This window comes from Vulpes vulpes, chromosome 1 (assembly GCF_048418805.1).
Source record: "Vulpes vulpes isolate BD-2025 chromosome 1, VulVul3, whole genome shotgun sequence".
NCBI classification, from domain to species: Eukaryota; Metazoa; Chordata; class Mammalia; order Carnivora; family Canidae; genus Vulpes; species Vulpes vulpes.
Window position 1 is genome coordinate 194,533,026 of NC_132780.1, and position 12,083 is coordinate 194,545,108.

Below are 12,083 nucleotides of genomic sequence, written 5' to 3' on the forward strand. Positions count from 1 at the left end.
AGGCAGGCATTCTAGTCCCGAGCCCCTGCATTAGCCCTGGCCACCTCATCACTAGCTGCATCTGGCCCAGGAGGAGCAGAGGAGATACCTTGTGCCACCCCCCCCCCCCCCATCAGGAAGTGGCCAGGAGTATCATGCAGAGGAACATCTCTTCAGCAGGAACATCAAGAGTGGGAAAGAAGTATTCCCACTTATGCCTATTGTTTTGGGAGAGAGACATTTGCTTCTTAATTGCTGTCCTATCTGCTCAGCCTCACCTCTTCACTGTAGACAGATCGGTTGTGGCAATAAAGAAACGTCACTGACTTTCACAGGTAATCGGGGAAGCTGATGTTATTACTTGGTAGTTCTTGGTGTTACATGATCTCTCTCGGACTCGGTGTCCTCATTTACCGCCCTGACATGCTATACAGTCTGTGCGACATTCACAATTTCCAGTGTGCTGGTACATGTGATAACCACCACCAGCGGAATCAGCTACCTATTTATTTGACCAGGGTGACCGACATAGAGGCAGTAACCAAAGAATGAACACAGGCTGGTGTTCAACAGGGTCTCAGGAGAGGGCACTGGGGGGTTGAGGCACATAGAATCATTTCCTGCTGGAGTCGGACACCCATGGTAGGAATGTGCCAGAGGGGCTCCATAGCCAGGCACCAAGCATCATCATCGAGCTTTAAGGATTATTACTTTCATATGCGTCTGTCTTAGCTCCAATAAAATGCTCAGGAATTCGGGGTGCTAGCGGTTTCATGTGCATGGTGGCATCTTGTCATTGATTTCTCGTGTCTCAGCCAGGACAGTATGAATCATAAGAGACAATGTGAAACTTCTCAGGTTACCACAGAGGCCCTGGTTTGGGCATCTATGTGGTTGCGAGTGGGCACAGATCCAGAAAACGAATGTGCTTTTATTAATAGAGGGAGATGGTTTTGCTGAGGCTGGAAAACGGTGTGGCTTTGGTTCTTAAATCATTTGACACTGTTTGCGGTCTCTGGCGGCTGTGTTTATTCTTTCGCATCATCAGCGGGAAGCGAACCATTTTGCAGTTGGCAGTTAAGATAAAGCTCGAGGGATTTTGGTTATGGATATTCCAGATGATTGAGAAATATAACGAATGCTTTTAGAGACAGCCAAATGGAGTGGGGGGAGACAGCAGACAAGCAGTGGGAGCTTATGATGCCCACCTACCTGGTAGCTGGTGGCTTTCGGAGACTCGGTTTCCTCATCTGAAAAAGTAGGGCTCATAATACCCTTCCTGTCTGCCTCATGGGGCTGGTTTAGGGAGCAAATGAGATCAAGTTTACAGCACAGCTTTATGAACCATAAAGTGAGCTGCTCAAATTCTTTCCATAATCGCATTCAATGCATAAAAATAAATGAAACCGAATCCCGATGCTGATTTTGGTAGAGGAAACAGAATAACTTTCGAACTATTAATGGTGTGGTTTTTTAATTGCGTTATGTTCCAGAGGTTTCTTTGAAAGCTGGTTTTTTGAAATTGGGAAAATGTTTCTCCAAGGAGCAATATCATGATTGATGGCAAAGTTCCCAGGCTAGCCAAAAAGACTGCTTAACTTCTGAGGCACTGAAACAGAAGTTCAGTGGTGGGCTGTGGGCCACCAGCCCCTGTGCTCTGGGGCAGCTCTGATGGTGGCTGGATGCCTTCTAGGGCAGGAGCCGGTGAGTTCCCTGGGGACTGAGGATTGGGATGGAGGAAGAGTGCAAAGGGAAGAGAGAGGGCCATCCACCCCGGAGATGAGCAGTGTGTGGGGGCTCAAGTCAATCAACCAGCATCCCCCACCTTGTGCCCACCACGCCTTGTGCACACCTCACTGCAGTAGAGGCTGCGTGAATGGGGCCCCAGCTCTGGGCCTGTCTTGTCGCTCCTAAATTCCATGGTATACATCAGGGGGGCCTCACCGTTTAAGACAACCATTTCTTGTGTTTGCCAAGGTTTTTCGATTAAGAGTTGAAAACATGTTGGAAATTGATAACTGAGCACCCGTAATCAATTTGGAAAGAAACAAACAAACAAAAAAAACCAAACAGATGCTTTTGAATTCGCGTTTTGCTCCACTAAGATGCTGTTTATAAATAAGAAAAGCCTTTGTGAGTTATCCAGTCACTCCTCACTATAATCTTTCCCTGTACAGTGCGTCTCCTGGGGTCGACGACACAGTGAGAGCTTTCGGTGCTAGGCAGGACAGCTTTGCCCACCGCCTGGAGATTCTGATCGACGGTGGGGCCCAGTACCTCCTATGATCAGGGAATTTGGGAAACCGAGAGAAGCAGCAGCCTCAGAAAAAAACAAGCACCCTCAAGTTGTAGAGTGGAACCCGGTCCGTTGTCAGGAGCAGATTAATACCAGGAATCACAGCAGAGTGCTTCCTTCTTGGCGTATACCAAAGCTGTAGGGTGGTGCCTCAGACATCACCTAGCAACTGCTAAAAAGCCAGGACGCCAAATTCTTATTCATCCTCCTTGTAGATGATCAGTTCTGTGTTCTTGTCCTTTCTCCTCTCCCACTTGCCTGGCTGCCCCCTGCAGTTGCACATTAGGAGATGGGAAGAGAAGAAAAGGAATCGAAACACGTTTTTCCGTTTGCTCTTTCTTGGTGAGGTGACACTCGGAGCTGGTCCAGTAAGCCTGTTAGAAGCTCACCGGGCATCTCCGTAACCACCTACCTTGCACTTCTTTTTCTGCCCTAAAGGATTTAAGGCATTATATACAGTAAAGCAGAAAAGTACACAACTAGGTAGTCAGGAACAACATACATTGGAACAGAAAGTTAAGGACCGGATACACTTCCGCAAGCTTAAAGCCTGCACTTGGGTGAACTCCTGCTTTGGGGGCAGGCCCCGTGGGTGGGCTTTCCTGGTGGGGGGAGGGAGAAAACTCGTTCGTGATTTCTCTGTTAAAAGTGGAAGCGAGGCTGGAAGTTAAGTGGGTTGACCAGAGATTGGCCTTTCCTGTTCCCGCAGTATTTAACTAGACTCCCCTCCCACCCATCTTCATACATTTTTCCCAGAAACAGCCCCTGGCCTGTGCTTGGCAGTCAGCGCCACCCCCACCCCCGCATGAGATTGGAGGCTCAGAGCCAGCCTCTGGAGATGGGGGAGGATGGGGGGCCTGCACTGCTGCCTCTGCCCAGTGCCCCCCCCATCCACAGCCCTCAGGGCTTTAGGCTCGGGTTCACCACCAGGCCCCTGCTAACCTCTGTGCTTCTTGCCAGAGCCTTCTTAAAGGGGAAAGTCCTCCTCCTTTTTGCTCCCTTGTCCCTTCATCTCCTTTTCCTCCTTTTCTTCTTTCTCCTCCTCATCTCTTTTTTCCTCCCCTCCTTCTGTGCTTCAGCCAGCCAGCTTTTTGTGGGCTTTTTATTTGTAATCCTGGGAGTACAAAGAGGGATAAGAAATCATTTGTACACGAAGGAGCTAACGGTGGGAGAGGAGGTGCGTGGAACAGTGATGAGGCTTCTGTGTCGGGCCTGGTACAGACATGGACGGGACGGTCGGTTAACCTGGAAGAGGAAGGGACAGGCACCGGCCAGTCTGCACCGGGAAGGGAGCCAGGGCTGGTGCGGAGAAGTGAGCGGGAGAGGGGCAGGCCGGAGAAGAGGCAGGAGTGGGAGCGAGGAGGCCATCCTGGGGCTGTCCGAGGATGTGAGTGTGGTGCAGAGTTGGAAAGGAGGGAAGGAGGGAAGGAGGTGAGCCTGGAGGCGTGAACTGCACTGTGGAGAGTGAGCAGCATCTTTAAGACCCGCATTTTGCTTGATAGGCCACCGGAAGTCAGAGGAGGCCTCTGGACAGGGAAGGTTGGGTTTTGAGGTGGGATGAACAGGTGACTGGTCTGTGTGAGCAGGGGAAGGGGGCCAGAGTTCAGAGCGTAGGAAGGAGCTGCTGTAATAAATGAGATAATATAGCAAACATGCAGGGAACCGGTCCCCCTCCAGAAAGTCCATGTTTCTTTTATCCATTATTTTTTTATTCCTCTGCACCTTTAAAATCATCTTAAAATTCATCTCCTCAGAGATATTGTCTGATTAATTCATGGCTTTCTGGTATCCTTCTCTTTCTATTTACCTTGCTCTTTCCTTCGTGGGTATCCATGCATTCATTCATTCCATCCACAAATGTCTATTGGGGACCTACTATGTGCCGGGCACTGGATTTGGGTATAAAGGCACAGTGATGGAAAGACAGTGTATGGGCCCTCACTGAGCCTTCAAGTATAGAGGAATGGACCTAATAAAACATAATATGAAATAACCTAACCTTCAGCAGTTTGTGGTGGGTATATGGTATGAGATGAAGTCTGAGGGGTTGGTAAGAGTCAGATCACACAGGGCCTTATAGACCATAGTCAGGACATGGGATTTATCCCAGGAGAAATGGACAAAAATCCAGCAGAGCTTATGGTGACCGAGAGCAGAAAGACAGGATTCCGGGGGGGGGGGGGGGGGGGTGGTCACTGAGCTTGGAGCTTGAACAGCTAGGTTGATGGGGGTGTCACGTATTGAGGTGTTACCAGGGATTTAGCAAATGTGTGGCATGTGTTTTGCATAAGTTATTCTACCAACGTCACGGCTGACACACCTGCCAGTATGTGATGTATCCGATCTCACTCAACGCTGCATGTTCCCCACAATGTGGCACGTGCAGCAAATGGGGAGGGATTTAAAGTCAGGTGGCGTATCACCCGTAAATGTGTGCTTCCACCCTGGATTTGGGTCCTTTATCAAAATTGCATTTTGGGAATAAAAGAGCCATGAGCTGTCTTTTAACTTTTTCTGATGAGATGAAGAAAAATGGTGGAGATTGAGAGAGAGAGAGAGAGAGAGAGAGGGAAAAACTGAGGCTGAAACAAGAAAACAAAAGTTCCTAAGAACACTACCATCCCTTTTGCTGACAGTGTCCCTTGCCAGAAGTTGAATGTGGGGAGCAAGAGGATGGCTGTAGATGGAGGTGCCCAACCTGTGAAGCCTTGGGGAGCAGGGAGGAGGACGTGTTTATGTGCACGATTGTTAGAATGGGGAGTCCACAGCCTCTGACTGCCTGGCTTCAGGTCAGGATTTACTTGGGCATCTGGGCTCTCTGGACTCCGAGAGGGAAAGCTTGTGAGTCATTCCTTGGACTGATGTAAACCAGCAGCGCTTGAGCGCCTGGGCTGTCTCTAGAGAAGGAGAACAGGTAAAGCCAGGGTCAGATGATGAGAATTTTCCATTTTATAGTGGTGACGGCCTGGAAAGCCTAGAATGATTTATTAGCCTTCGCAGAAGACCATTCCTTAGCTTAGGAGACTAGGTTGTAGATTCAAGGTGAAGGGGAACATTCCAGTAGTTTGTCTTTCCCTCCAATGTTTGGGATGCTGAAGATTTCAGGGAATAATTTACTGAACTGCTGTATCACTGAATTGACTTCGGAAGACTTAAACACATTTACTTGAAGCATCCTTTTTATTTTCTCTGCTTTCAAGGTAGCCGGTTACATTTTATCAAAAATCTTTTTGTTGCTCTTGAGACAAAGGAAAACTAATCAAAATACGTATCTTAATAATTGTCTTTAAAGTCTATTAACTATGGCTGTAATGAAGTTTTATATTTACATAATGCTTTACAGTGCACACAAACAATGTTACGTGTTTCTGTTTGACACACGCAGCCACCCCAGGAGGTGAGTAGGGATTGAGACTGCATTTCACAGATGAGAAAGTGGGGGAAGTTGAGCAATGAGTAGGTGTCTCGGTCACATAACTAGAAAGAGATTTGGGACTCGAATCTCCGTCATTGGACTCGAAGGCCGGTGATGTCTCTCCTGCATTTTGGGTGTGAAGTCCACCACACAGGTGGAGACGGGGTGGATGATGTTTGAGCTCCTGCTAAGGGATAGGCGTCGGCCGTGTCCTTCACACAGCAAGTCTCGTTGAGTCCTCCCAACCCCAGGGCAGCGATCACTGTCCCCACTTTACTGATGAGAAGAGTGTTCCCTGGGAGGGTCACTTGCTAACCAAAGCTAGTGAGTGATGGGGCTGGGGTTTGACCAGTGTCCAACTCCCAGGTTGACTCTTCTTAACCAAGAGCCTGCCTTGTCCTATTTATTCCACGAGGAAAGATCACACTGTGTATTGAAAGTACTAGGGAACCGCGGCACTAGTTTTATTAAACTTTATGTTTAGTAAATTGGATTTTGAAATTATTCTCTTCTCTACTTTTTTTTTTTAAATAGATTGGTTTATTTATTTTAGAGTGAAGGTGGGGAGGGGCAGAAGGAGAGGGGCAAGCCAACTCCCTGTGTAGAGCCCGACGTGGGGCTCCATCTCATGACCCTGGGGTCATGAGCTGAACTGAAACCAAGAGGCAGACATTTCGCCAACTGAGCCTCCCAGAAGCCCCATTCTCTAATCCACTTTTAGACAAAGATAGTTTTCCTGAATATTTTTTTATAAAATAAGACAAATATGAATGAAATTAACGGTCTTAAATATCCTTTGGCTACAGCAGTATTTGATGCCACTCTTAAAATAACGGAATGAGAGGTTTCTAATCTGTGAACTGATGTGACATGTCGCAGAGTGAAGTGAAAAGTCTTATGAGGGACAATTAACCAACCCAGATGATGATTTATTTAACCCTAGGGTTTTGGTATACTAATTGCTTTTTAACATGAATTTCTGATTCTTTACCAAAGTAGGCTTTCTTTGTATTCATTTCTTTCTTCTTTCTCTCTTTTCTTTCTTTCTTTTCTTTTCTTTCTTTCTTTCTTTCTTTTCTTTTCTTTCTTTCTTTCTTTCTTTCTTTCTTTCTTTCTTTCTTTCTTCTTTCTTTCTCTTTCTTTCTTTCTTTTTTTTCATTTCATGCTATTTGTCCTTAGGCCCATGTTGTCTGGTAGGAGAAGCCTCACAGGGGCTTGGTTTTGCTACTGATTTAACAAAGTTTGCAGTAGGATGAATTGTGTGATACGGATTGGTGTGACTGTATTTTCCAATTAAAAAAAAATGGTGTAAACACTCTTTTATCCTAGATGACTGCTACATTGAGAAACTTGGTTGATTCACCACTCGCAAGAAGTAAGTTGCTGAGCATCAGTGCCCTTCCTCAGCTCTGCATGGTGATGGGACAGTACGTGGCTGACAAGGACGTCTGCACCAATATTGCCAGAATATTCAGGTAGGTGGACTAGGGAAACAAAGTAACCTTACACAAAGGCTAAGGCTTAAATTTGAGGTTATCTTGAATATTTGTGTGTGTGGCTGGCAAGGAATCCTATTTTTGCTCTTTACCTCACCTAGTAGAAGAAAGTAAACCTAGCAGCTCAAGTTCAAAAGAAGTGATGTAAACTAATGACCTCATTTCCTATGTATGCTAGTCCAAAGGTGATATTAAAGTCATCCACGGTAAGTCACCTTAGTTCTCGGGTGAGTTGTGAGTTATCCTAGGGTTTTTACAGAATAACCAACAATTCCTCTTAGCTTACTGGAGATCAAGCACTATTTCACAAAACCTGATCAACTTTCTGGAACGCTTGGAACCAGCACTTAACGGGTTTTAACTCCAAAAGGGGAGCACTGCTTAGAGAGTCTGATCCGACCTGATTTGAGGTAGCAGGTTATTTTATTTCAGTTGTGTGACCGAATGGCAGCTCAAATGTTCTCTAGTCACGTTTACACTTCACTCCAGAAGCGATGACCATCCGAGTCCAGGTCACTTCAAAGCAAGATGTTAAATTTCAGAACTGTCTTTAAATTATGCATTTATATCTCCTCTCTCACTGCTCTTTGCCAATGTTTTTACTTAATTATCCTCCTCAAGGGAACTGGGCCTTTCTTGAAATTCATTGCAGTTGCTTAATGGAATAGAAAATTTTCTAAAGACCGAATTGGTGATCGACCCCAGTCTGAGGCTGTGAGTCCAGATTTGATTTTTCAGCACTGCACTTTCCTGTCTGGGTACTTAATTCTGGGTACATACCACCCCCATTTCAAAGCACTATAAAGTCATAAATTTTGTTTTGTTTCTGGTGGCCTGCAGGAATTTAATTTTTTTTTCTCCCTGTGGATAATCAGTTGTCCCACGACCTTGTATGGAATATGCCGTTCCCCCCATCCTGTTCCCCTGATTCTAAATGCCTAGTTAGTCAAACACACGATTCCATATACTTGTATGTCTCTTTCTGGGCATTCTGGTCCATCCTCAGATCAGTACCATTCTGTTTTTACTGTTACAGATTTAAGTCTTGCTATAAGATAAAACAAATCTCTCACCTCTTTTCTCCTTTAAGATCCAAATTCTTCCCTCTTTCTCAAGAATTAAAGAATCAGCTAAGGGATACAGTAGGAACTTCAGGGTTTTTCATGCACTAACACTGAGTATGTAGAGCAATTGAGATGCAAGTGGGAAGAGCTGACACCTTTATGATACATAGTCTTCCATCGATAAACATTTATGACATTTTCTTTTACGTCTTTTCATAAAATTTTATAGTTTTCCCCAAAAAGATTTTGCACATCTTTTGTTAGATTTTATTCCTTCATGGCTTTTGCTGCAAGTATGAATGTAATCTTTAAGCATATTTTTTAAGGGGATTAAGAGGTAGAAATGTCTACTTATAAAATAAATGAATCAGGGAAGAAAAGTACAGCATAGGGAATATAGTCAACAATATTGTAATAACTTTGTATGGTAGACAGATGGTGACTACACTTATCAAGGTGAACATGTTATAATGTATAGAATTGTCGAATCACTGTGGCAGACACCTGAAACTAATGTAATCGCACATGCTCACTATAACATATGTGTATAAAATATGTCCTAACAGGTTGTTGCTGGCTTGGATAAATAATATTGATGTTTGCCTATTAATCTTTATCCAGGAATCTTGATGGAATTTAGGTCTCAGAGTTAGTCTATAGATTTTCTTGGATTTTCCATGCAACTGCAAATAATAATTTTGTATCTTTTCCCCCCAATCATTATAGTTCCTCCCTACTGTCCCCATCTCTTCCTTATCACATCACTCAGGAGGTCCTATACAAAGTTGTAAGAGTGTTGGACCTACTGCCTTTTTCCTGACTTTAAAAATATATATTTTTTTACAGTTTTACCAGTTAAAAAAAAATTTATTGTGGGTTTTTGTATATACCCTTCAGAAGGTTGAGGAAGAATTTTCTCACACTAAAGGATATTTAATTTTCTCAAATGCTTACCCTGAATCTATTTTGATTATGTGGATTTTTCTTTTTTAAATTAAGCATTAATTTAATAAATATAATAGATGACAGATTAATAAATTTTCTCATGTTAAGCTGCTGTATATCGCTAGGTTTCATTAATATTTTGTTTAGGATTTTTCGTCTGTGAGTTAGTTTAACATGTATTTTTTCCTTCCTCATATTGTCCTTGTCTGGTTCTAGTGTCAAGTTTACACCAACCTCATAAAATGACTTGGGAAATATTCCTGCTTTTTCTCTTTTCCAGAAGAATTTGTGAAAATTAAACTTATCTGTTTCTTGAAAAATTTGTGGAACTTGCTTGAAAAGCTATTTTGTTCTGGCACATTCCTCTGTGAATATCATAGACTGTTGATTCACTTTCTTTAGTGGTAATATATCCAGTCATATTTCCTATTTGTACTTGGGTTAGTCTCAAAAAGTTATACTTTTATAGGAATCTGCCCATTTTATCTAAGCTTTCAAACAATATAAAGTCATTCCAAATATTCTCTTATTATCCTTTTAATCTCTGTTGCATTTCTAATTGTGTCCCCTCTTATTATTTTACTAATAATATTACTGAACAAATACTTACATAATGACTACTATGTGCCGGCAATGTTCTGAGCACTTTCCAAATATGAATTCATTTGTTCCTTATAGCAACTTTAAGAGGTGGGTACCATCATTATTGTCTTCATTTTATATATAAGGAAACTGGGTCATGGAGAGGCTCAGTACTTTTCTCAGTGGCATACAGCTGGAATTCAAACCAGGCCACCTGGAATCCATACATTTAACGACAATGTCACACCGCCTCTGCATTGTTGATAATGATTTTCACTCTGATTGCTTATGATGTTTCTCCTTTTCTCTCAATCAGTCTTGCCAAAGGTTTGCCAATTTTATTAGTTTTTTGCAGAGAACCAGCAGATTTATTGATCCACTTCATTGTATGTTTGTTTTCTATTATATTCCTTCTGTTCTTATCTTTATCAACCCTTTTCTCCTACTACCTTTGTATATGTTATATTTTTCTTCTCTTTTGTTAGAAATTCAGTTCCTTTTTAAAAATCCTTCTGAAGACTATAAACTTTCCTTTAAATAGTGCTTTAGCTGTATCCCACAAATTTTGATTTGTGGTATTTTTAGTTATTCAGGTATGTTTTCTAAAATATTTTTTATGTTTCTTTGACCCATAAGCTATGTTTTTAAGTCTTCAAAAATGTTTTCTAAGATATGTATTTTTACATTGATTTCCTAACTTAACTGTTCTTTAACCAGAGAATTTGATCTAGAAGATGCCAGTGCTCTGAAAATTTACTGAGACTTGTTAATAGCCTGGTACATGGTCAAGTTTTTACAATTTTGATGATGTTTTACCTATTAATCTGTCACTTAATGAGAGATTTATGAACACCTCCCAATCTGATAAAGGTTTGTCAGTACTTCCTTAAAGGTTTTGGTTGGTTGGTTGTTTGCATGCCTTCAAAATTTGGAAGCTCTTTTCGAGGCTTTTAACTTTAAGGCCTATTTTTGCCTGATTTTAGTCTATCACTACCAGCCTAGTATATTTGAGCAGTTTAACAATTGTTTCTGACGGGGTCCCAGGAGATTCAGTGGTTGGTATCCAATTAGAATTTGTGTACATTTCTTAGCTTGTATTTTTCTGACCCACATGGATAGTGTAAATTCACACCATACACATGTATTAGAATTTTCTCTTTTTCAAAGGACCCCCTTCCCTCATGTCCCCCCGAGTCTAAAGCAGACAGCAAGCCTTGTGGCTTCTCTAGACTGGTGTACGGAGTATTTCTAGACTCCTTTTCATACACTGGGCAACGCTTTGAACATCTGCATTTAAAGTAACCCTACATGTATTTGAACTTTCTGGAAACAAAAAAGTTTTTTTTTTAATTTTTCCATTTGGCATTTCTGCAGCAAACTTACTTCTTACCATGACTGCTGTGTTGCCTTGGCCAACTATTCCAGATGTTACGCCTTGTTTTTGAAACTGATAAACAAATACCAGAAGAAACAGGTCAGTTCTTTATGAATTTATTCTTCAGTATGTTTTTGCATTGGTGTATTTGTGTAAGCTCATGTTGAGTGGCTTTATGCTTTGAATGTACCAATTTCTATCAGAAGCTTCCATATGATGTATAATGCACGGCCCCTCGAGAGTTACCTGTAGGAGTTGAGGAGGGAGTAGCTTGAGGCAGAAATGGCTACAGTATGATGGTTGATGTGGTAGGATTTCTGGTTTAGGGAGAAGGGTGGGTGCGCAGTGTTGCTCCTCCCAGTGATCTCCAGACCCCTACATGAGAATCCTCTTGGGGTAGAATGGGGGCCTGCTAAGTCAGATGGGTGGGAAGGGGCCTGGCCATCTGCACTTCAGTGAGAACCACCCGGCCCTCTGATGTAAAGTAAAGTTTGGGATCCCCTACACTGGGTATACTCTTTTAGAAGATGAAATTCTTCTAAAATAAGGTAAGTATTAGAAAAAATTATTTGGTTTTAATGGATTGGGTAAAAGTATATATGGTTGTTTATAAAAAGGAAGAAGTCACAAATGACTCCACCGTAATAAAATCACAATAATACAGACATTAAGTTTTATGATATTTTTGAATATTCATTAAATACATTCTATTTTCATTCACCTCTATAAATGATTAAAGTGACATCAACTCTTTAGTGAGACAGTTTATATATGAACACAATATATATTCATTTCAAATATGGTAAAATTTCAGAATCACATACTAGCTTAAAACCAAGTTTATGTGTATTCTAAGAACATTTTAACATAAAGCTGTGTGTTTGTTTATATTGGCCATCTCAAAACCACCTCAAAATATAATCCCTGTGTT

At 42.2% G+C, this 12,083-nt stretch overlaps 1 protein-coding gene across 2 annotated transcripts in view; it reads left to right on the top strand.

The window, feature by feature from the left end:
* The window catches only part of ARMC2 (armadillo repeat containing 2), a 104,638-nt gene that overhangs the window by 63,181 nt on the left and 29,374 nt on the right, over positions 1 to 12,083 (top strand). For both annotated transcript variants that reach the window (XM_072738396.1, XM_072738398.1), the window contains 2 exons: positions 7,020 to 7,165; positions 11,152 to 11,251. In XM_072738396.1, the coding sequence (XP_072594497.1) occupies positions 7,020 to 7,165; positions 11,152 to 11,251 (246 nt within the window). The remainder of the gene's footprint in view (positions 1 to 7,019; positions 7,166 to 11,151; positions 11,252 to 12,083) is intronic.